We start from the raw sequence: 26,198 nt of genomic DNA, 5'->3' as shown, positions 1-26,198 counted from the left end.
CCAACAGGTCAAGAAGAAAACTAATTTTTACAGATTTAAACATACATCTTGAAGCACCCTAGGATTTTACAGATAGGTCATTGAGATACCAACTAAATTTCTACTGGGAACCATCTTTTATAATATTCTGCTCATTTGTCTTCTTGTACAGACTGTAAGCCTCACCATAAGTTGTTCTCAACTGAGACATTTTCCCAGTGATTTGCTTAGTATGAAATTATCAAGTGGTATTGCTTACAATATTTTTATTAATAATTCTTAAATTGAAAACAAGCTTTATTGTTGTAATAGTAATTCTACTAAATTTTCTGAGAGCACAGTTTGTATTACATTCTCCTATTAGCCCAGAATGGAATGAAACATTCAGAATTCTTTTTGAAAACACTTAAATAACATGCTCATTTTAAAATAAATTGTAGATGTCTTTTACATAAGAGAACTGAGAAATCTTAAGTACTATTAGAAACTGAAACATCGAGTCAGTTTTGAAAATCTGATTAAATATTTGATCTCTCAATGAAAATACTTTTTAAGAGAATGTTTGGAATTCAGATGAGTGTTACTCAAGAACAAGATATGTTTAATATTCAGGATTTGAAAGCTAAGTACATTTCTATGTTAAGCACCTTTGTTTCATTCCTGAGAAGAAAACTGACAAGTATTACAGCATGCACTGCAGATTCAACATTAGATTTTCTTTGTTTCAATGGTAGCGTAACTATATTACAAAAGTAAACTCATATTTACTCCAGACACGTTTAAGGACTTCCTACAGTAATAAACTATTTTTGCTTATTGAAATAATATGAAACAGAAATTTCATATTTAGTAGTAATAGAAAAAAAATGAGAGTCAATGTGAGTCCTACTCTAATTACAGTGGACACTGCATAAAGCTATTATAAGGGTTAGGTTACTATTGTAAATTGGAAAATAGTAACTGCTGAAAACAAAATAATCTCATAAATAATCTAACAAATGAGAAACAAATATGACATTGTGTTTGTATATGTCATATTTTAAATGGTCTGCACATTCGTGTACACAAGTTCAATAATTTGAGTTTAACTGTTGACAAATTTTCTAAGATTGTCAAAATCAATATTAAAAAACCCAAACTAAACAGTTCAACACAAACTCATGAGAAACATCACTGAGTGTTTCTAATTTATAAACACTAAGTCATCTTTATGATCTTAGTATAGTTAAATGTCTGTAGTCTATTCACAAAACGTGAATTCAAGTGACAAAGCCCAAATCTAAAAGAAGATGTTATAAACACTTAACTGGCTATAATGAAAAATCACTACCAAGACACCTGAAAGTACAAGTGTGGAGGATTCCAAAGCTCTCTGACAATTTGGGTGAGTAACCCCAAAGCCAGTGGTAGACATTTCAGCTCAATTAGATTACGCAGTTAATGGTCATAATATCATCTAACTCAGCTGACACTGCCTGTAGTGACACAAATTCAAATGATTCTTTCCATCAGTAGAATTGATGAAGTATCATCCCACACAGCCAGGGCTTTGAGCAAATATCTGCCCAAAAATCAGTGCCTGGATGTATCACTTCTATTGGGTAGCCAAAGGAATGCAGTATTTCCCCAAATGTTCCACATTATCTTTGTTCCACACAGTCTCCAGCATTTTCCCCTCATTTTTTGACATTTTTTTGTCAGTCATTAGGAAAGCAGATTCATTACTCCACGTGGATATGACAAAAAAGAAACTGAAACCCAAGTCATTCCAAAACTGGAAGAGGATAGATTTAGACTAGATATTAGGAGGAAATTCTTTACTTCACTGTAAGGGTGGTGAGGCATTGGACTAGGTTTGCCAGAGAAGTTTTGGATGCCCCCTCACTGGAAGTGTTCAAAGCCAGGTTGGATGGAGATTTGAACAGCCTGGTCTAGTGGAATGTGTCCTGCACCTGACAGGAGAATGAATGTAGATTATCTGTAAGTTCTCTTCTAACCCAAACTTTTATGTGAAATGGTGACACAGGGAAAAATCTGTAGTAAATTATCATGCTAGGAATAACTCTTGATGTCAAGATTCAGGATCAGGTAAAGAAGAGCAGTAATTCATCTGACCTGTCTTGGTCACTTAGAGTTAGTGTAACCATCCCCGTTTCTTACTGATGCTAAGAGAAGCCTAGGATGACTGCTTTACACATCTATCTTTCTGCCTAAACTTCGCTGTATTTTTAATAAGAACATTTCCAAGCAAACTCTTATTTTCAACATTACATAATGTCCTGGTTTCAGCTAGGACAGAGATGATTCTTCCTTAATAGTGTCTTATTTAATGCTATGTTTTGGCTTCTGGAGAAAAACAATGTTGATAACATACCAATGTTTTAGTTCTAGCAGTGCTGCACAGAGCCAAAGATATCTGAGCTTTTCAGACTGCCCTGATGGTTACAGAGACTAAAGGGGCACAAGGATTTGGGAGGGAACAGAACCAGGACAGACAACCTAAGCTGGCCAAGGGGATATCCCACGCCATATGACGTCATGCTAAAAAAAACCTTGAAAAATAGTGAGAAGTTGACAGGGGTGGGCAGCCACTCCTTGGATACTGGCTGGCTATCACTTGGCTGGTGACCAGCAATTGTGTTGTGCATCACTTGTTTTATATATACATATGTGTGTGTGTATATGTATATATATGTATGTATATGATGTACATATATGTATATATAAATATACAAAAATTATCATTACTATTTTATCCACTTCTTTTTCCCTTTTATTAAATAGATTTTATCTCAAACCATGAGTTCTACTTCACGTTTTTTCTCTGACTCCTCCATTCCACTGGGAGGTGGGGGGTGTGAGTGAATGACTGTAGTGCTTAGCTACCTACTGGGTTAAACCACAACACATAAGAACAGTGAGCAAAGAAGAATGAATCTTTCCTGAAATGTATTTACATTGCTGATTATGGTAGAAGTTTAAAGATACAAAGCCAAAAACACAGCAGAGTAGTACTTTGTTGCAACTTTCTGCCTGATTTTGCTCAGCACTGATATCCATCCTGGAAAATCCTTGCAAATATGACAGAATGTTGAAAAGAAGCTTAAAATGGAAACCAGTCAATTTTGATACAATGTGAAGAAAGTTACATTTTTGTCTACGAAAGTAGGAAGCTGCTTTAGAAATGTAGATATAAATAAACTTTTTTTGAAATAATTAAAATTAAAATGCATTTTGGGTTATGCTATAGAAATAGTATTTTAAAATAGATTTGCCTGTTTGGTTATGCATTAGTGCTCCATGACCAATAATGTCATTTATCTTTCATGATATCATATAAATAGAAAACATTTTTTGTAAATATGAAGCTTTAAATAGCTTAAAAATCTAACTTACGAGATAAATATATACACTGACATTGTCTTACAACAAAAAAAGAAAAAAACCAACACAATGAAATCTTACTAAAAGTACTAATCATTTGCAATGATATAAGATTTGTGTACAATAGTGATCTTACAATTACGTAGCACTGTCAAATCCAACAAATCCCAAAGCACTTAAAATCTGCGCTTAATTACACTGCATCAAAAGCATGTTCTTGTTTCAGTTTAGAGATGTGAAAGCACAGATCTTTGGGTATGAAAATGCAGAAGTCCCAGGAAATAATCTATTTATCCTGCAGGTGTCATGAGTTACATTGGTTCACATCTGTGATGTTCTGAGAAGTCCTGGTAAGTCACATCATTTTCAACCTTTGCATTGACAATACATATATTTGTGTATGTATGACTGAGAATCTAGATGCAAGTGGCTTGTACAGGGTGAGCACACACACATTAAATATAGCAGTATATAATTACTCATTTTCCTGCTTCTAAAATGCAGTCAGCTTTGGACAAAAGATTAAAAACCTTTAACACAGTAAGTGATTCGGTGGGATTAACCAGTGACAATGTGGTACAGGAAGAGAATAATACTGTATCTAATTAAAACTGCAAGGAGAATTAAAGAAAGCAGACTGTAATTAAGGAAGTTAGTATTTGGCAGGGACACTAGGGTTAACGTTCTTCCTTTTGTATAAAGTGTCATGGGATCTTCAGTGCCTGTGTGCACAGACTGGAACACGAGAATTTCCATTCATTGGGCTCAATCCTGAAAGATGCTCAACTTCGAAGTTTAAACTAATTATAAAAGCAAACTTTAGTTGAAGTACCTGAGCAACTGCCTGGCTTGAGTTCAGGAGATCTCACAAAAACCTGAGTCCTGGTGATTGCTGTAAAGGCCTCATTCAGATGAGTTTGTTGCATTTGAAATTTGTGTCCAAACTGCTCTGCAGGCAGAAGTGTGTGATAAAGAGTTCACTACCAGATCGCTAGCTGGCAGTAGACAGCAGTGATTGCAGTTTGCAATCTCTCATATCTGACAGAATCATAGAATGGCCTGGGTTGAAAAGGACCACAATGATCATCTAGTTTCATCCTGGACGCAGTACTGCAGATGGGGCCTCACAAGAGCCGAGTAGAGGGGGACAATCACCTCCCTCTCCCTTCTGGCCACCCCTTTTTTAATGCAGCCCAGAACACAGTTGGCCTTCCGGGCTACAAGCACACACTGCTGGTTCATGTCCAGCTTCTCATCCACCAGGACCCCCAAGTCCTTCTCCGCAGGGCTGCTCTCAAGGAAATCTTCCCCCAGTTTGTATAAATACCCGGGATTGCCCCGACCCAAGTGCAGCACCCTGCATTTGGCCTCATTGAACCTCATTAGTTTTTCATGGGCCAACTTCTCCAGCCTGTCCAGGTCCCTCTGGATGCCTTCCCTTCCTTCCAATGTATTGACAGCGCTGCTCAGCTTGGTGTCATCAGCAAACTTGCTGAGGGTGCACTCGATGCCATCATCTGTGTCATTGATGAAGATGATGAAGAGCACCAGTACCAAGACCGACCCTTGAGAGACACTGCTTGTGACCAGCCTTCACCCTGACACAGAACCATTGATCACAAACCCTTTGGCTGCATCTAGCCAGCCAATTCCTAATCCATCCAACAGTCCATAAACCATTGAATAGGCCATATATCTGGTCATTTTGGTTTTCTCTTTTTTTTCTTTTTTTTTTTTTTAAGGAATACTGTTTCCTCATTAAAAGGAATACCATACTATTCCAGATCCTATAGCATGACAGCTATTAATAAATATTGCTTAACTTCATGAAGAATTAAATCAAATAGCATTTCCATATTTTCTAGAAATGAAATAGAAGGATTCTCTTGTTATCTTATATATATTCATACAATGACATGTATGGATAAGAGTTACGCCTGTTCACTTATAGTCCCTATAGGAACACTATGCCACGATAGTGTTCACTTACATGGTTTTTTATACTATTAAACTATTTGTTCATTTTAGCTAATCTTTGCATGACATATTTGCATTACAGTAATGCAAGTCTGTAAGGATTATGATTTCATCAATTTTGCACAGGTAGAAAATAACAGCTGAACCTTGTTTGAAAGGCAAGTATACTAATTTAAAAATTCTGTTGACTGTGGTAATGTTCAGTCTAGACAGAGACCCTGGGCTAGAATGTGTTTCTTGGATGTTGGGTTCAATTACCATAGCATCACATTTCATAAACAAACCATACTCTGTCCTAAAATAATTATATTTCCTATCTCCAACATTTTGACTTGGAGCGTGTTCCAGAATTTGAATGATTGTGAAGTATTCTTAAAAATCTTTATTTTTATTTCCATTCCTGAATAAACATTATTTCATTTTTATGTTCCTTTAACTTATGTAATTCATTTTTTAGCATTCATATTTCAATTGCTTTTGTTTTGCTAAATAGAACTGTTCATGCTTCTTTAGCAATACTTGCATGTTGTGATTTGTCCTAACATTTCTCTCTCTACCTTTTCTGCTTTGAATTAGTTTTTCTGAACAGTTTATTTAGCGTTCTAAAAGTTTTCAACCCAGCGAATTCTACAGTGGATATTCCCTCCTGTCTTTTGGAAATCTCTTATGATAGATCCTAAGATCATATTTATCTCCTTTTTTTTTTTTTTTTTTTTTTTTTCATTCTCATCATTTTGATGGCTTAGGGTCATCTTCTAAGCAACTAATGTAACCAGATCTTTCTCTGTCACCTCCAGCTAATGAGCTCTCAGCTTACTGCAGACATTTCTGTTATTAGTATTTAAATGAATGACCTTGCACTATTACATTCCTTCCATTTATACTATTCTGTCATCACAGTCATATAATTCTTCCACTACAATATCCTGACCCTCTGTTGTATTGAAAATGCTTTCTACTTTTGCTACCGTGGTAAACTGCATCAGAAAATCTGTGTCTTTTTATTCCTGACTCACTAATAAAAACATAAAATAAACTGAGGCTTGGGACTGATTCTTGGAGCACTTCATTAATATCTTTTAAAAAAATCTTTGTCATCTTTTTAGCCTACCCCTTAATTAGAAATTAATCCTGATCAATTCCTTTCTCTACAGTCTGTAGATAATTCACTAATATTCATTCACAGAAAGGGAGCTACAATCAATAAATCCTGGATATGTAAGACTACATAGAAAGAATAATTCCAGTAACAAGCAGTTCTCCATGCATCCAAAAATCATGGAAGTGATGAAGGTACAAACATTTTTGAAGAGCAGATACCTTTCACGTCCTAGTTCCCAAAAATATCTAAGGCCAATGATAACAAGTGCTTTTTCCCCATTGTCATCTAGAATGTCCTGGCAAGTTAGAAAAATTAATCATCCAGCCTACTTCCCCTGAGGAGCCTTAGAGCAAGAAGGATGGACTTCCAGTTGGCAAAAGCTCATGTCGTCCAGCTACCATTTCTCTCAGTCCTCCATGATCATGTAAAGGTCAAACAGCACATGTATATGATCAGAAGTGTTAAAACTCCCAGAAGAGGAAGAGATCAGAACCTGACTTCCTCTACCAGAAGTCTTCATTCTGTCTAGGTCAGAGGAGCCCATGGAATATAGCTAGTGGGAAGCAAGCTGCAGGAGTTGTCCTGCTAGCAGAAACTTCCTTAAGTTACCCATTTTTTTCATGGTTAGTAACAGCAGGCACACAACGCTTTGAGGGCATCAACACTCCATAGGCTTTCTGCAGTAATAGAAATATGTAATATAATCCACTGTCTGTGTAGTACAGACAGTTCTGAAGACGTTGACTCCAACATACAGGGTTAGATTGCTTGTACTGTATGTACTGACTTGGCAAACTCAAAGAACAGGGAAGCAAAGCACATATACCTTACTTATTCTAAGAAGAAACTGTAGCTGCATAACCTGAAAGATTGGGTACTATCTCTATAAGAGAATATTTCTTTTGGTGCTTGATAAAAATAGTACTTGCTCATAGTGCATCCAGATTAAAAGTGTTCACATGTGAAATATTAGTACAATACTTTAATCTTGCCTATCCCTAAATATATCCCCTTTAAATCATGTTATCGTTGGAACCTAATTGATAGCATCACTTCAAAGAACAGTTTTGTAAAATGAGGCTACTTCTCCTCCTTAGCCATAGAACATATGTTAGTACCCATCTATCTCAGTGTGATCCTTGCTTATTCATTTCAATTAAAAAATCAAAGGAGGGACTTTACAAAGATTTTATACTAATGTCATATGCATTCCAAATGTAGAAATCTAAATTTGAAACCATGTTCACAGCTCATTTTACATACGAAATAAAATCAAATGTGTTCACTATTCCTATTACTGGGATTCTTTCCTGCTTAGACATGATACACAAACTCAATTATTTTTCAGTCTTTGGAGTCCATAGATAAAATGTGCACCAAATTTGGCCAGATAGAGAATTGATCAATGAGAGTGTAATACCACATTCACTGCAACTATTTTCTAAATAGTGGTATCTGGTATACCGTTTCCAATTTCCAATGAGGGGAAAACTGGGTTAATTCTTATATCTTCATTGTATGTTTTACTGAGTTGTGACTTTTCTTCTAATTCAAAAGCATTGTAGACAGGATGAATGCTTTTGTGGGTCAATAAAAGTCCTATACTCAGAAGACTGAAATTCAACCTCTGGCTTTGTTTTGCAGTTGCTAGACTGCTTGAAGAAAGGTGAAAGACAGAAACTGTGATATTCTTTTTCTTGCAAAGATGTGTTTACGCTTTAAGATATCAGAAAAGTTGCATATGCTGTTTAGAAACTGGATCAAGAACAGCTAAAGATTTTAGGTCCATTTTTAATTAAAATACAAAACACTTGATGTATTTGAAAATAGATGTTCTTTAGAAATAATTAATATCCAAATTTTCCAGTTCTCTTTGTATTATCTGAAAAGAACAGCAGAAATAAATGTATTCCTTTTCAGACTTGTTTTCCTTAGAACAAATTGTATCTCCTTCTATATTTATCTTTAACATGGTTCATAATTGCACGCTTCTCAACCAGGAACATAATGTTCAGATATACTATATTACATATTATACATTATGTATGAAAACTAGTTCATTTCTTATCTTCAAATAATGATCATCAAGCTGGTTCATTATTCATCACAGAAAAATGAACTCTGTTCATTTTCCCAGTTATAGTACATTCTGCCCTGATCATATACATAGAATTACATTGTCTAGATAAATGTCTGGTCAAATATGACCAAGCAAAAGAATTTGCTGGAGAATCAACCTTTTGCTGTAGAGTTCTGTTCTTTCAGTTTTCATCTCTATTTAATTTGATTTATTTTATTTCATCTTATTTTTTTTCTTTTTTTCTTGGCTTTTCTGGCTACAAAGCTAACTTAAGAGACATGAACCAAAAGTGAAATGATGTCCTGGTATGTCATAAGCCAGCTGAGAGCTAGAAATAAAAAGCCACCAGGATACTGCCCCACTAATCTCTACAGTCTGAAACTCAAAAATGACAATTTAAATAAGACTGCCAGCTGTTTTACTAAGATTATTTTATTAGTAACACCAGATAATTCACTAATTCCTGGTTCCTTTCAACTTCTTCTATTTCTCTCATTATCCTCTTTAAATACATATGCCAAATCATCTGAAGTGTTCCTCTGAAAACAGTGATTGGCATTAAAAAATCTGAAGAAAAATGAGGCTGAGGGACAAGTGAAAATTTGATTTTTTTTCGGGATGTGAATGCCAGCCATTTTCTCTTGAATACAGACACAAGCATCAATATTATCACTACTGCTATCATATATTTATATTTACGTACTCTGTACATCCTCTTACATTTCACATATCATCTAAGCATATGAATACTGTGTAGTAAAGTATTATGTGATCTACTGTGTTTAATAGATTATCTATCATCAAATACACAGGGTTTTATTTTGGCTGGAATTCCTCTTTGTAGTGACTGTTTTCAAATATATTCACAATTATAGTGAAAATATAAATGCATATAAAACTATATAAACTACAATAAACAAATGGCCTATATCTCTGCTATAAACTACCATATGTAGGTAGTAAAGACCTTGGTGGATGGAGAAGGTGATGCTAAGAACAGTAAGTCTATCTTTCACGAGCATATTTATCAAAAACAGGCTTCAGAAAATCTGTGGTTTTTGTGCATCTGTTTTATCATGCAATAACATAGTGGCCACTTTTGCTGACCCTGAGTAGACAAATCTTTTATGCAGTTTGTGCCAGTGCCATTCACAGATATTCATGAAGTTCAGCTCAAGAAACAGCCACAGTTTATCTATTACAGACCCCAATTTGTTTAATGTAGCCTTAGGGAAATAGAGACTACCTGACACATAGTAAGAACTTAAGCTCTTGCATTGCTATGTAAAGATAAGAACACCTAAGATGCATAGCAGAGGCTGCTATCAAGGCTTTGGAATAAGATGGAACCTGTCTGATAGTCCTGAAGTACAGGAATTTTCTTCCAGATCCAGCTGGACAAAGATTAGAATGAGAGAGGAGTGCCCACACCACAAACAAATATATTTGTTTGAAGAGAAGGCTCAGGTGGAAACTTGTAGCAGCCTTACAGTACACAAAGGGGGCCTACAGGAAAGTTGGTAGGCACTTATTACTAGGGCATGTAATGACAGGACAAGGGGAAGTGGCTTGAAAGAGGCTTATCCTGAAAGAGGGTAGGTTTAGCCTAGATCCGAATACCTAAAGAAATATCAAATATTCACTGTTTAAATAACTAAAAATATTTAAATATCTAAAGAAATTATTTACAGTGAGGATGGTGGAACAGACGGCCCAGTGAGGTTGTGCATGCCCTCTCCTGGAGCCACTCAAGGCCAGGCTGGAGGGGGCTTTGAGCAACCTGGTTTAGAAGGAGGTGTCCCTGCCAATAGCAGGGGGTTGGAACTAAATGATCTTAAAGGTCCCTTCCAACCCAAACCATTCTATGATTCTATCACCTATCAACAAAAGCAGACTACAGTATGATAACACATATTTGAAGTTCTATCCATTGTCCACCAGTTCAGGATCTACTTTGAAATTCTGACTCTTCAAATTTTAACCAATGCAAGTTTTTGAGGGCATTGGAGTTACTTATAAGAAGGGATAAAACTCTGTTTTGAAAGTTTTCATGTATGTTTTTTGTCTGTTCCCACAGACCAGGAATACAAATGAATACAGATATCTATGGAGCAAACATGAATATTTGAGTGAACTCTTAGGATTCCCTCATATTTGTGGAGATACATAGATACTTCTTCACTGCATTGTATTTCATATTAAATGTTTGATGTAAAATCACTGAGACAAATCATTGGCTGCTATTGCCTCTGAAAGACAAAAAGTGAAGAGTTCAGATGGGGAGATGTGAGTAGTTTATGATTAGGTATGATTAATTCAGCTTTAGTTGTTGGGCAGCATGTTGATAACGAGTTGACACTGATTACAAATTGTTTTGGATTACAAATTGTGGATTTTGGATTACAAATTGTTGGGCTTTTGTTTGTTTGTTTTAATTATTTCTGGTTTTGCATTTCTGTGATAAAATCTTACTTGCATGTTTCCTTGGGCATAGCTAACTCCCCCAAAGAGGGAACTAATAAGCTGATACTGATTGCATGCATTACAGGTTGCCTGTAGGTTATTTCCAAAGACTTTCAGAGATATGTAATTTATCTAAAAAATTAAGATATAATATCAAAACACATTCTTACTAAAAGTAAATTTTGTGAGCATGAGAAATACAAACCTCTTTTATCTATCCTGTTCTTTTACCTCTGTTCAAAATGTTTTGAGCTCCAAGATGAAGACCATGTTCCAGTTTCCCTCTGCAGGAGGTACAAACTATAGTATTTTTAAGAATATTTCCCTTTCTGTCTACCTGCCTTTTAGAAAGAGAAAAACAAAGAGGAAAAAAGAAAGTTTTTTCAGCTCTAGAAAACAGTTCTGAGGAGCTCTCAGTTTGTGCATTTCATTGCTAGTTCTCTGCTGCTGAAAGACACAATTTCCCATCTAGTAACTTTTATAGTATTGAAGAAAGCCAAAGAAAAAAATTGCTCACCAGTTTTATTTTTGAGGAGTCTATTATTTCCACAATTGCCACAGACTGTTCTTTCTCCTTCATTTTTCTTCTTTACACTTGTAAATGATACCAGAACTGCTAGACAGAAGTTTATATGCAAAGGTGAACTTTGATTCTTCCTTGGACTTTAAGACTAATCTAGTGTAGAATGTGATTGACAAAGCATTTTCATTGATGTTATGCAGCCTTTTCAAATTACCCAACCTAAGCAAATGAGTTTGTTAATGTTTACTCTAGCTCTTTCTCTACAGTGTTTTAGCAGATTTTTCAAACTTGTAAAGATTGGCAAGTGGCCAATCCCTAAATTAAAAAATCCCTAAATTAAAAAATAATCATATGATTATGCAGCATAGGGGTATCTAGATCAACAATGCAAAATAGACCTGATTGGAAAACTGATTTTATTTCATGATTTAGTATTCCCAACAATTAGTGAATAAAACAGTTTTGAGGATACCTACTTGAATTTCTTTTTTTCGGTATAATTTCTGGGAATAGGACTGACAACAGATTTAGTAATTCATCCAAATGGTAGCCATAAGTATTTGAAAAATAATTAGTACAAATCCAAATTATTAATGCCATGATGAGAAACTGTGACCTCAAAGAGCTTGTAACATCTTGCAGACTGACTCTATTTTTATTAATAGTGTCTCCATAAAATCAAATGCAGAGTTAATAGATTTAATGAGAACTGTCTGTAGTCGACAGAGTCATACATATTAGAGAAGGCAAACAACCAGCCTCTTTTGACCTGATCTAACCTCTAACCCATTCTTGCACATCCCAAGATTTTTCCAAATGCCAAAAGAGCTGACCAAAGTCAAGCCACAGGTGAGCCTTAGTAAAAATCAGGATTTTTTCTGTAAGCTGTTTTCCTGCAACAGTGAGAGAAGTGGAGCAATCCCAACTGACCTGACTCCAAAGCAGAGAGTAAGCAGACCAATCTCAGTGAGAGTGTACTATAAACATGCAGTAATGAAGTCATGAAATCTTTTAGGACCCTTCAAGAGGAGCTCTCTTGTAAGCCAACATATCCCCACAGCACTATGGTCCCCATGTGCTGTTGCTCCCTGAAGCATGCTACTTCAACGCTACTATCTAATTGCTAGTAAAAGCATGCCTTTCAGGATGCCCAAGTCTTTTTCTTCTCCTCTCAGTCAATGACTCCTTAGTTATGGGTGAGCAAATATGAAAGCAGAAAGTGAGTTAGTGAAGCAGTGTTCAAGCTACATGTTTACAACCACAGGCCTAGGAATGGAAGGAGAACCCTTTGAGGTTTGCTGATAAGGCTGAGCTTAGCTTTATTACTGCTTTGGTCTGAACATCATAGGCATCTTTTAATGATTTAACTAGAGGCCCCCTTTATCTTATAGGCAGCCACTTGAGTTCTTGGAGGGAGGGCAAAGTAAAGGTGGAAGCTGGGAAGAATCAGGTTATGGACAAACTGTAACTATCCCTATTATTGCTGGGCAAAACAGACAATTTCAGTGTACAGAGAAAAAGACACTTGGTTAGTTTTGTGTCTCGCGTTTTTGGTGTTTTTTTTTTTTAACTCTGTTTAGTGCTGGACATTGTAAACAAATCAACAAAGAGGTGTTGTTTGTTTTTTTTTTTCCTGTAGAAGCTTTTTCTTTTCTCCCAAATAATCTGAATTTTTCCATTTTGTTTAACCATTCCATACCTACTACTCCATTAACAGTTAACTCACCTCTTTCGACCATTAGTGGGCCAGATCATTAGTGGGCCATTGCTGGGGATTTTTTCAAGACCATTTTTATGGTAGCGCTCTCCCTCAAGCAGAATTCCTTCACTCATCACCAGCCACCTACTGTATACAGAGCCTCTTTGTTTCCCTTCAAGAGTACTTCTAAAAGGTCTTGTATTCTGGAGTATCAGAACAAAAGACAATTTATAATCCTTGGATATGCTCACAAAATTGAATCATTTTTAGCACTGTCCCACACAGCGCCATAGGAGAAGCCTGTGTCTTTCAGAACTGTAGTATCTTCTCATCTTATTCTCACTATAAATCAGTAAATATCCTAATGCCTTTGATGTACGTTTGAGCGGACTCCATGTCAAATAGCGATCATTATCCCAGTATCTACACAGTGGTTATCTGGGATTCAGCAATTATTTCTAAAGGAAACCACTGGGAAAATGCCAAACTTTTTCACAGAGATGACTCTTGTGTTTGCTAAATCAATGGTTTGCTGCTGAGTCCTAGGGCTGTATACACATATTAGCAAAACAAAACAGCATTTAGTAAAAACAAAAGGTTTCCCTGGGTCACACACTGTCAAATCCAATACTGAAAAGTGCAGAGATCCTGTTTTTTAACTCTGCTCTTTTCTGGCTCTCTTCACTGTGACTAATGCTCTGCATATCTCCCTTGATCCAGCATGTTTCCTACACTTTCCTTCAGGTATTAAAAGGGATACAAACCACAGCTTTTTGGTACTTAGTCTAAACTTTCAACAGTTATGTAATATTTGTTTTACACTTACAAACCTGTACATCTACATTTTGTATGTTCCAAGCATATGAAATTTAATAAACTTGAAATTCACAGTAAAATGTTGAAGATAATTGAAAGGTTTTGAATAAGAACAAAGTTTTGATGGGAATGAGAAATGTTTACTTTACAAAAATCTGTTAACATATGAGACATAAACAACATTCTTCACCTTCAAAAACTCACTCATATTCATTTCAAATGGAAACTTTGCAGTGCTGTCTATGAGGTCAGGAAGATATCTGTCTTTCTAAATGTGTTATTTAGAACAGAAATGGATTTCATATAATATGGTTTTGTATGTTACTGGCTGTTAGTAAACAGTTTCACAAGACTGAATTATGGAAACTAGGAAAAGGATTATAATTTGGTTGTGTTCTCTTTCAATTGCAAATTTTCTTTGTTAAATTTTAGACATTATCAGCATAGAAATCTAATTTTTTCTTACCACTTGAACCTGGTTAAAAGTAGAGATTCTAATTGTTTTACAGATTTATTACTCTTTAAGTACATTTTCCAGCGTGAACAAAATGTTTTCTTCAAGTAATAGATCATATAATTTCAGCTGTATTTTCTGGATAGGCCTATAACAGGGTTTACAAATACTTTCAGATGAAGTATGATCTCTTGCACATGGGGTAGACGTAATCTTGTAACTCAACTTCTAAAAGTCATTTTAGAAGGTAATTTTAAAGCAATTGGGTGGTGTTAAGAGAAGCAAAAGCTATTCCCTATTTGGAACAATTCTTAAGTTCTTGATCAAAACCAAAAAAGTTTTGTGAATTTTAGGCCAAGCACAATAAAAGACAGAGTAACTGCACTTTAGAAGCCATAATTTTAATAAGAGACGGAGGGATGTTCTTGTTTTCACTTCTCTGATTCTACTAATACATGACTGTAATTCATTAATTCAGGGTCAGGCAATGAGTCTGTGCAATTATTCACATGAGTAGTCTTACAGAATTCAGTGTCCTCGTTTAACGTGTCATTAAAATGGTACATGGATGCATCTAACTAATGCAAACATCAGTTCACAGCAACATACAATGGATAATACTGTGAAGTCCTTAATCCCAACCACTGTCTACTGAGAAAAATCAGAAATTTGGCTGTATCAAGCTTAAAGATTTCTGGGGGAAAAGAAAAAAAAAGAAATAAAATTAAAAAAAAAAAAAAAAAAAAAAGAAAGAAGAAAAGATCATCTACCATATTCAGAAAACCAGGACACTAATTTTATCACAGTTTTAGAGAGACACTTTTGCACCAATTGTAGTAATCCAAGGAACGTAACATTTAAGGTGTGACACTTCAGCATTGTGCTAAAGAAGGGCACAATGACAAAAGAGAAGATGGAAGAGGCAAAGGCAGAGATTTGCTTGACTCTTCCCACTCTGGCACAGTTTGCATGCACAGCGGAAGGCAAGCTACATTTTGCCACGCTACTGAATATTTGGAAACATACATTGTTCTCCAGTTTACCTAGCAAATTGTTGATATCCTTTATACAAACAGAAGTCTGTACATCATTATCTGGCACACAGTCATTGTAGGAGTATAAAATCTTTGAAAGTAAAATGTAGATTAGGCCTAAAAGCCCTTACATCTCACCTTGCTCTTCAAGAATAGAGTATTCAGTATATTTCACTGGTGTATGTCCTTCACGGCTAGATAAAGACTAATGAGTCTGGAATTAGGGTAGATTTATGTCATCCAGTTTTAAAAGGTGTTGAGGGAGTGCAAGTCCAATTCAAAACCCAGAATTCATGCTTCCCATCATCCCAGTCCATGATACAACCAACATCTGAAAGCATAGTCCCATGCTTCACATTAATCTCAACCAAAATATTAATTCAGCCCCCAAGGAGCATTTCTTTGCTACATTCTGTACTGAGATGTGTACAAATTATACTGTATTACTTTTGTAAATGCTATGCAAATGCCAGGTATTTATGGAATTGTTAACTGCCATTAAAACTGGACCTTGTAGTGGGCAACATAGCAATGCAGAGATCTTGTCTTCCAATATATTTTTTGGTAGACAACGATGTTTTGTAACCAGAAAAAAAAAAATTATTGACACTGTTTTCCCAAATGATAATGAGCATTTGTGTCCAGAAAAGGTCCATCTTTTCTCTTTAAATCTGTATCATATATGAAAATTTAAGTAAATTTATCAGTCCTTTGACATTATTTTATTAAAAAAAGAAGGTGGAGAGCAATAATAATTTGTTATGATTGCTACTGTAAAGCATTTCATCGTTGTTAATATTACTCAGCAAAAGCACATCTTCACTTTACAAAAACCAATAGGGGCAACACTTGCTTCAATATATGACACTGAAGTAAATACATTACTCTAGGTACTATTATGTGGCCAAGCTTTTATTTTATTTTTAACACAAGGTAGGAGAGCCTTTAAGCAAAGCTTTCTAACACCTTTGAGAGCAGAGAGAATCTGCGTATTCATAGTTCAGCATGTGAACTACAGCTGTAACAATAGAGCTGGTGCTGGGCTAGAACCACAAGTTCTCAAGGTATTTCAGTAGCTAATCAGAACTCTTAGAACACTTCTGTCCCCACCACACTGAAACCTTTTCCTATAACGTTTTCTGACAAAAAGACAGGTAGGTAAAGAAGAATAATCCACTGATAGCACTGCTTTGGCTTCTGACATGTAATGTGCAATTGAATAACTCAGTGAATTTCTCTATTACAAATATGAAGACCAAATTCCACAAAATACTTACAGTTCTTTGCATCAGAAGAGGTGTTTCAGAGCAACCTATCCCATCATCATTAAAACTTGATTCCATATTGATTATGTCTTCAATAACTTCTTCCATCTAGTGAAATAATATTTTAAGACCAATAATTATTATTATTGCAGAAAATATTATTCTGAAAATATATGTAATATAATTGTTTTTATCACTTCAATACAAAATTCCAGAAGTTTATATCTTAAAATTCAAATAATTCAAGTACTTCTACAAAATATTCTCTTATTAAAATTCTTGTAGACTTTTGCGCTTCAGCATTACTTCTTTCCTAGGTTTAGCATCCTTCTTTCCAGCCACCAACTCACTCTTCTTTCCTAATTCTGTATTGCAACACCAAAATCAGACAACAAAAGCACGTTGCTAAGCTGTAACTATGATCTGTCACCTTCATCAAATGTGTCATATTCACAGTGTATTGTTCCACTGGCGCAGGAAGACTGAAAGGAACCTGTGGTTCTGCAAGAGTATGAGTAACTCAAGATTTGGTACTATGCACTGTTCTCAAGATTCAACAGTTTGTGTTGTGCTTGGCATTACACTGGATATTTCTCTAGCCAGCTTTCTGGACCCACTTTTGTTCTAGTCTGAACCAAAATCTGCTGAAGCAGATGGAATATATAGAAGAAGCCATAGCTGAAGGAAATGGAGGAGGCTCCATGCAACAACTAGAAATATCACTACACAGCACAGAAAAATATCACTCACAGTCAAGGGACCATTCAGTAGTCTTTTTAGGTCAGTTGACACAGCATGTCTTCAAGGGTTGCTCTGAAAGTAATGCCTCCTACTATAGTTGACCCACAAAATCAGAGACAGATTTTTGTGCTATGGCAGTAAAAGTAGAACCTTTCATTAATATTCTGTTACATTTTCTTGCTGTGTGACTGGAATGATTCCTACAAGGATTTTGGTAAATTCCAAATATCACCGTCTCAAATACCAACAGGCACAGCTCAGTAGGGAATAAGAGGTTCTTTGCAAGCAGTTGTTTTTGCTCTGGAGGATAAAGAGTTGTAATAGTACAGAAAACAGTTGTTCCTGGTCACATATACAAGGTACTTAAGAACCATTCCAGGACACTGTAATTGCTAGGCCACAGAGTACCATGAAGGCCATCTAAAACTATCTTTGCAGAGTAATGGTTTCAATAATCCATAATTCTGACATTAATAGTCAGTTGTCAGTGTAGAAAGAACAGAGAGTTCACAAATGAGCCCTCCAACAAGTACTGGTTTTGTCCTTTCAATTCACTCATACTTAGCTGTATGGCATCCAAGTTTGCTCAGATTGGTCACAGGGTATTCGTAAGACTCTTCTATTAATGCCCAAGATATGATATGGCACCTCCACTTATTTCTGCAGGAATTCTCCTTTTACCTAATAAGCACTACCTCTTGAGATCTACTGAAGTATTAAAAGCCATAATGATCTACATCTCACACTGTCTGAGAATGTGACATTGTATAATAGCTGTACGTCTGTTAAAATCGATGGTGGCACTAAAGTTAGCAGATCTATGCCAATTTACCCAGGATAACCTGTATATAAATATACCAGCTAACTGAAAAATGAATGAATGATTCTTTCAGTTACATCTTTAATCAGTATTTAATTTTGTTATGGAGCTAGGATAGTACTTTTAGAATGAAATAACTCTCATCTGGTTGAAAAAAAAGTTTGCGTTGCTAGGAATGCATTGGCCGTAGTTTAGAAACCTGATCTTGCAATAAGCTATTTGCATGGCATTCTAGGGAATTGTTCTTGTAATCTGAAAGGACTCAGGGCACATGCTCTGCAACTAAAGGCTCTATGAAAGTGAAGACAATAATCTCTTGCCCACAGTGAATACAAGGTGAATCCTATTACATTTTCATAGAAATAAACAATGCCCAATTCCCCATTCTTTTTGCTAGCTTTGCCCTACCGCATTTTCATGTTCTCCTCCAAGGGCCAGAAGCTTGGTCACGGGACTCTCTGGTGTGCCAATATCACTGACTGGAGGCATGTGTCCGTTCCTTAAAATAGAGGTCACTCCCGTGGGCTGGACTGTGTGGGAGTGGGACAGGGAGAGAGTCTGGCTGGACAGTTTTGTGTCAAGGGTCAAGTACTGCTTCACCTGGTGCCGCTGACTTTGCTGGATATGGTATCTAGACTGATTTTCCAAGTGTGTTTGTACCTGGAAAGAAATAGAAAGAACTGCTAAAGTTTCAAGCATTTGCCAGTGTGACGTCTTAGAAAACTTCAAGACAGTAGAATCAGTTCTTATATCACTGGATAGAATCATTATTATTTGCTTCAAATCTTTTTTCTTTTTTCTTTTTTTTTTAATTTTGTACTCTTACACATTTCTTTCTTATGTGCTATCTTTCCCAAACATATCAGAATAGATCCTCTGAATAATTATCAAATAATAGAATAGAAGAGGATAATTCAGATGTAACTGGCAAAGAACATCAAGTGCAACTGTCTGATCATAAGCGACCCTGAGAAAAGATGAGAAGTGTGCTACACATTTTACTTTTCCCATGCAAAATTGGTCTTTGTTGGAATCTCTGATCACTGCAATCAAATCTACAAGCGTACATGCATACCCTAAATTTACTATCACAATGCAACTACACTTTCGTACTTAAACAGCAAAAAAATATATAAAGAACAACGTAAGCACCTTCAAGATCAACAGCATTCATTTATATCTAAATTCACATTAGACTCACCTTGTCAGATGTACAGTCAGTTAAATGAGGCATTGTTGCCCTTTCACAATAAATAAATAAATAAATAAAAATAAAAATAGAAATAGAAATAAAAATAAATAAATAAATGCACAGTATAAGCTATAGTCCTGGATGACCATCCACTGTTTTCAAGCCACACCGTTTTCATGAAGTGCCTCTTGAGGACAGATCACTTTTTGAGTTGGTATGACATTATAAACCGAGCGTTCATGCCAAATTGAGCCAGACTTTGGGCTGTCCTTTGATTACAAAAATTGACAATTACTACTTCAGATAGTTCTCATCTCAGATCAGTGTCACATTCCTGCAATTTAACTATTGGAGGAGCACTGCGTACACAAACCCCAGTCATTTCAGCCGTGGCTTTCTCCTTTAGCTATGGAATGACTGGTCACAGATTTCATGTAATAAATTTTTCTTAAGTGGCTTCTTTGTAAGCATGGTTAATATTTGCTAAATAATAGCACGACTTCCTCTGCAGCCCCTGTTTATTAAAAAAAATTCTGTCAATTAAACAAACTTCTTTTTAATCCCTCTAACAAACTTAAGCAGAGATAAATACCCCACAAAGGGGGTTTGCATTTAATTAACTATATTTCTTAAATTAACTATATTTCTTTACATTACAGAAGTTACTTTAGTTTTTAATTGCGTTACGGTTGTGTGTCTAAAACTATTCTATGTTTCTTTAAACTAATTTTCTAGTCATATAAAAAGCTTAAGCTGCACAGTAATGAATATAATATTAATTATTTTGATGCAAGTCTTAAAGTCATAATATTCCACTAAAATAGTGATATAAAATATTAAACGCATTGTTTAGATTGTCCCCTGTTTCATGTTAAGAAGGTATGCACCCCTTGTAAGAAAAAACTAAACGTGCATTCAGGATTTACTCAGATTGTAATATTATTTGTCTTAAGCGAGACCTTTGTCTCACTTAGTGTCTGCAACGCTAGTTCTAGAAAGTGTATAATGCAGGGTTAATTTGAGCTCTGATTTATCATTATTTAGCAAGAATGATAGCTTCTTCAGCTTCAGTAAGGCTTGTGCTCACACTGAAAGTTAGACAGTCAGGCTGCTTCCTAAATTAGAACACAGAAAGGAAATCTACTGCATATCAGTTTAACAAAAGTATTAGTTTGAGGTGCTGAAAGAAAGAATAGATGTCCCATTGTATAGAAGGAATTTGCTGTAAACATTTGTTTTCTGTTGCTGTTTCAAAATAGCCCACAGATACTTCTTGTTTGCACTGAATTCCAAAGTCACAAAACACACCTATAATCTAGACCTTCCCTGCCCAAACTGATGAAGATCTCTTTCCAGCAACGAAGAACACTTCAGTCAACAGTTTTGAAAATGCAGTTTCTTAGGATGATACAAATGGGACAGGATCAAAGCACAAACTACAAATACAATTACTGCATTTTACCCTATCTGCATTTTTCTCTTGAAAGAGCAATGAATTTTTCTTAAAACTCATTCCTTGTTTTCTTAAAATTTCTACAGGTCTACCTGAAGCAAGAAATCTAGAATATTGGATATCTTCAAATTAAATGAGAAACATAAGAAAATTGCAATATCTTAAAACTATATTACTTTGTTTAAAAATTTGGGAATTTATTTTGTTTAAGTTTTGCATACAGACAGAAATTTAAACAGGAATGTATTTAAGCCACAAGGATACTGCTGAAAAGTGGCTTGCTTTTTACTTTCTCTGGCCTGCAGATTGCTGGTGGCAGACTAAAAGTATGTGCAGTCATATTACCTGGTGAGTCACTACAGAGCTATCCCACCACTTCAATGTTTTCTGAGAAAGAATTCAAGTAAAAAAATCAAGAAAAAAAATCAAGATTATTAAGTGTATTTCTCTTATCTGACATTCTTTCAGTGCTTAGATCTTGTCAGCAGTGTCTTCAACTTTCACAAACAAGAAAAAAATTTAAACTCCACTGATGGGATCTCTTGGTATGGTTTCACAATGCCCTTTACGATGCAAAATGCAGTCATTTTAACACAGAACCATTGGAGTTAAAAGGCGATCTAGTCCTATATTTTCAAAAAGTACTGAAAGTTGTCCCTAATCATCCTTTTTTATTTAAATAACTCTGAGAAGTCAATGTCAATAATAATAATAAGTCAAGACCTTTTGAAAGTCAAATCACTGCATAAAGGCAAAGCAGGACTGAACTCCTATTTTTACAGTCGTATTTCTGATGTATAATAAATGGGGAGAAAAAGTCAAGTTATGCTAAAGGAATGTTAAGAATGCAAAGTCAAGCTCTCTGAAAATTAGAAATGACAGTTCCTGCCCATACAACATGTGTGAAATGGGAGAGGAAACTCAAAACTTAATCGTTCTACGAAACCTGTCAATTATCAAGTATGATCAGGCTATTGTGTGCTGGAAAATTTTTATTATCTTATTCAGTAATATTAAACTCAGGCTAAGTTTTCTGAATGCTTTAAATTAAATACATATTTAAAAATAACTTTTACCATAATTACAAGCAATAAACTTTGTATTGATTTTGAGCTTTCTTTTAATGATTTTAAAGGAGTGGTTAAGAATTGGCATAGGTTGCTTGGAGTGGCTGTGAGATCTCCATCCTTGGGGATTTTCAAAATTTGTCTGGACAAGGCCCTGATCTTCTGAGGAAGAAAGTAAATCTAGAAATAGGGAAATTTGAATTGGTAAAATTTAAATATTTATGTTAGAGGATCAGTAAAATAAATATGAAAAGCAAGATAACCAAAATATCACTCCCACGTGTAAACAGTCCTACAGGACAAAGAGCCTAGGTATACATGCTCTAAACTGCTTCGAGGCATTGAACATATCTTAAATCCACCAAATAAGATCTCTGTTTATCTGACAAGTGAGAAAAGTAGCTATTAGGGTAAAAGCATCCTCCTTTTTTGTCCAATAATCCCAGCAGTGTCCTTCAGCAGTGTTGGAAATTCCAGCAGAAATTTTCTAATTCCTTGTCATTTGAAGAGTTCCTATAGTAAGTAATAACATTTTGTCAGAGAACACATGAATTTTTAAGGTAGGAGACTTTGCAGTACTTCCATTTTAAAATTGTTCAAAAATTTTTGAATCTGGGATATGCAGCATTTATTTTTACACTTTATTGCAACAACAATATAGTCTCAACATAGAGGATGGGTTTTTTGTTTGTTTGTTTTTCTTTCCTTATATAATGAATACTTAATCATTTATTTAAAGCAAAACACCTTAAAGGAAGACCTCAAGATGTTTTTCAGGATAGATAATCAATAAGACCAATGGCTCTGTGCAAACTGGATTCTGGTTCCTGACACAAAATGAGCAGTTGTCAGTAGACCATTTGCTACTAATCATCCCTATGTCTTCCTAATTTGTGTGAAATGGATTACCTTGCTCCTTGATATGCCTGATTTTGGGGAAACCTAAGTAGAAATAGGGACCCAATGACCAGCTGAGGAGCCAGGTAGATGCTGACTGCAGGGACAGAAGAGCCTCAGACACAGTCCAGGACAGAGATGTCCTGCTGGAACACCTGCTTAATTCTCAGCAAAGTTAGTGGCCTGAACCTTCCTGCCAGGTACTCCTGAAGCTATATTGACTATTGTGTGCACATAGGTGACAAATCTATGCAGATAAGTGATGGTTGTCCTCTCAGACATTTTCTCGTAGTGGATGTGGCTGCACATTTTAAATGGCAATTTTTCAGATTATTTGAGGAGCGAAGGACAGCATGAAATTCAGCAGTAAAGTGCCTTTCTCTGAGGCACTACTTTTGTCTCTTATCTCACAGATCACAGAATCACAGAATCACCCGGGTTGGAAGGGACCCCAAGGATCATGTAGTTCCAACCCCCCTGCCTAGCAGGGCCACCAAACATACACATTCAGATCAGGTTGCCCAGGACCCCGTCCAACCTGGCCTTAAACACGTCCAAGGACGGGGCATCCACAACCTTCCTGGGCAGCCCGTTCCAGGGCCTAACCACTCTCCTAGTAAAGAACTTCCCCCTAAATCTCTATGTCTTATCCCTTATCTCCTGTCTCTATCCTAATTACTGTGAAATTAAAACCTCTTCAGAACCAGTAACACAAAGCATTTGGGGACCGAAAGCATCCAGTACAAATTCAAATACTATAGTTAGATTAGAATAAAGCTAGAACAGAAATGAACACTTTGAGATAGCTTTTGGAATCCAGAACAAATCCCAGTGCATGTGTAACCTAATGTCCCTGTTTCTGACAAGCCAGTTCTGAGAACAGGAACATAACTGCCTTTCAGAATTAGAGACGCAGAGTCAAACTTCTTCATTTGCACTTTGTAATCTGAGCACACAGCCTCGTGTTGTAAAACTGTGGTAGTGTTTTGCAATATCTTTTCCCACACTCACATTGCTCTCTCTTTCATTTCTAAAAATTCCACAGTGGCATGACTAGGTCTTCAGTATATTTACATCAATTATTTTACTTCCACATTTGCTGATGAGATTTTTCCATCAGTAAAAAATAGTATGTCAAAAGTAAGAAAAGGTCACATTTAGGAGGCCTAAATAAAACATGAATCATGCCAATGATATTCCAGTATGTAGCAGTGCCATGTACCATACTGATATTCCACCATGGGCAAGCAGATGATACATTAACTTGCAGTGTGCTAGCCCAACATCAGTCCTGGGAAAAATAAAGGGAAAACTGAAAATATATTCAATTAATAAATTATTAAAGGACAGGAATATAATTAATGCTAGTCAACATAACTCTGTGGAAAATAAGCCTTGTCAAACAAATCTTCTTCTGTTCTTTGATGAGATTTCAAGTTAGGTTGCCAAAGATAATGATGTAGGTACACTTGGATTTCTGTGTGCCTTTTGACGTAGTATCATTCAATATTCTAATTAAAAATACAGCACTACACAATATCAACAAAGTGTATTTTAACTGGATTAAGAGTTGGTTAACGAATATGCATAATAAAGCAATCAGCAAAGGATTGGCATCAGAAAAAGGGATCTCTTCACAGTGTTGTACTATTCAACATCTCTGTCAGTATTTCTACAGCTAGTGACCTGTTTGAAACAAAACATGTTCCAAGTCAGTGAAATATGCATATTCTGGAATGTATATAAAAATATATATAGGATACAACACTGGAGAAAACTGCATGGAGAATACACTGAAAGCAATGAATTTGGGTAGCAACAAACCAGCAACTCACAGGAGTGCCCAGATGATACTAAAGCAAGACAGAGAACTTGGTATAAAGGAAGTAGTGAATAGGAGCCTGACTATACTCTGCTTTTATTTACAGCTCAGAATTAATTAAGTATGGAACCTGCAAATACATCTACCCTGATAATGTAGATGTTCAAAACACAGCTGAAAATTTGAAAGGATACAGAACGGAGCTACAGAAGCAATTGAGGAGTAAGAAAAGTGGGTCTCAACAAAGGCTTAAAGAATCTCCACTATTTTCCTGCTGTCAAACTAAAATTTGTGAAATTAATGTGGGATGCTGAACCTGAGAGGGGTTTTAAGCTAACTCGAAGTGTGGAAAAAGCCACTGGCCACAGGCTGATGTTAAGCAAGTTTATGTTGGAAATTAAGTAAATAGACAGTGAAATATTCAAAAGGAAATACTCCAAATTTTGTTTTCTTCAAACTAAGTCTCAGTGACCTTGTGGAAGAAATGTGTTATCCAAATCCAACATATATTTTTATCAAACACATTATTGGACTCACATTTGAGTTCTAGGTTAATAACTGAATGGAACACAATAGCCTGTGATTTTCTAGGAATTAAAATGAGTGGTCTAATAACTCTCTGTTTGTTTAAATTTTATGGATTTGAGAACTAGCTATTATAATATCAACTTGATGAAAATTCACTCTGAATTTAATAAATGTTTAAATGTCTGTTACAAAATAATGTTTAAATAAAGTCAAAATATGCAGGACAGAACAGTAGACTTCATTTATGCTGGACGTTAATTTGTTCCAGTGTTTTTAACTGCTCTTGAAGTAAAATTTCTCTCACTGATCATATCATTTATCATGTCCTGAACACAGTATCTCTCTGAAATTGTTTGAGTTATGGCACTTCATGTTCTTTTCAGTCACTGTACCAGAACATAAGCATCTAATTATGAACTCTTTAATTATTAAAAATGCTCTGCAAGTACCCAAAAAGTCTAATTCCATTTTAAGATAAGAAAAACAGCCGTAACACAGACATTTCTGATGACTTTCAAATGAATTTTTAGAGTTAGAAAAGAAGTCCGCAATTTCAGTGATGGAATAATCCTTTATCCTTTTTAACTTATGTTACAAACGAACGTCAGCTGTTTGTTTGTCCTGCTCTGTTAGACTTTTTGAGAAGAGCATGTTTGTGAAATTATTTCCTAACAAAATGAAATTTTAACATAGCAATTATACGCTTCTGTTCTATCTTGAAAACTATCACCAAATAATGTAGCTTCTCACTTTAATGTTTTGTATATAAAAGCATGTGTGATTATGTCAATTAATTACTTAAGCTAAACACTGTAATTAATTTTTTAATGTGAATATTTTTCTTATTGGAACTTTGATCTGACTAGAGAAGACCTCCATTAATATGCATGAAGAGAGAATAC

General features: G+C 35.5%; 1 protein-coding gene across 3 annotated transcripts in view; it reads right to left on the bottom strand.

Moving 5' to 3' along the window:
- TFEC (transcription factor EC) overlaps positions 1 to 26,198 on the bottom strand; it is a 51,937-nt gene that overhangs the window by 18,951 nt on the left and 6,788 nt on the right. For all 3 annotated transcript variants that reach the window (XM_048946860.1, XM_048946870.1, XM_048946875.1), the window contains exons 2-3: positions 18,746 to 18,997; positions 16,789 to 16,884 (exon numbers count right to left, since the gene is read on the bottom strand). In XM_048946860.1, coding sequence (XP_048802817.1) covers positions 16,789 to 16,884; positions 18,746 to 18,997 — 348 coding nt within the window. The remainder of the gene's footprint in view (positions 1 to 16,788; positions 16,885 to 18,745; positions 18,998 to 26,198) is intronic.

This window comes from Lagopus muta, chromosome 1 (assembly GCF_023343835.1).
Source record: "Lagopus muta isolate bLagMut1 chromosome 1, bLagMut1 primary, whole genome shotgun sequence".
NCBI lineage: Eukaryota > Metazoa > Chordata > Aves > Galliformes > Phasianidae > Lagopus > Lagopus muta.
Note: the sequence above shows the minus strand (reverse complement) of the source record. Positions and strands in the feature narration are given on the sequence as shown.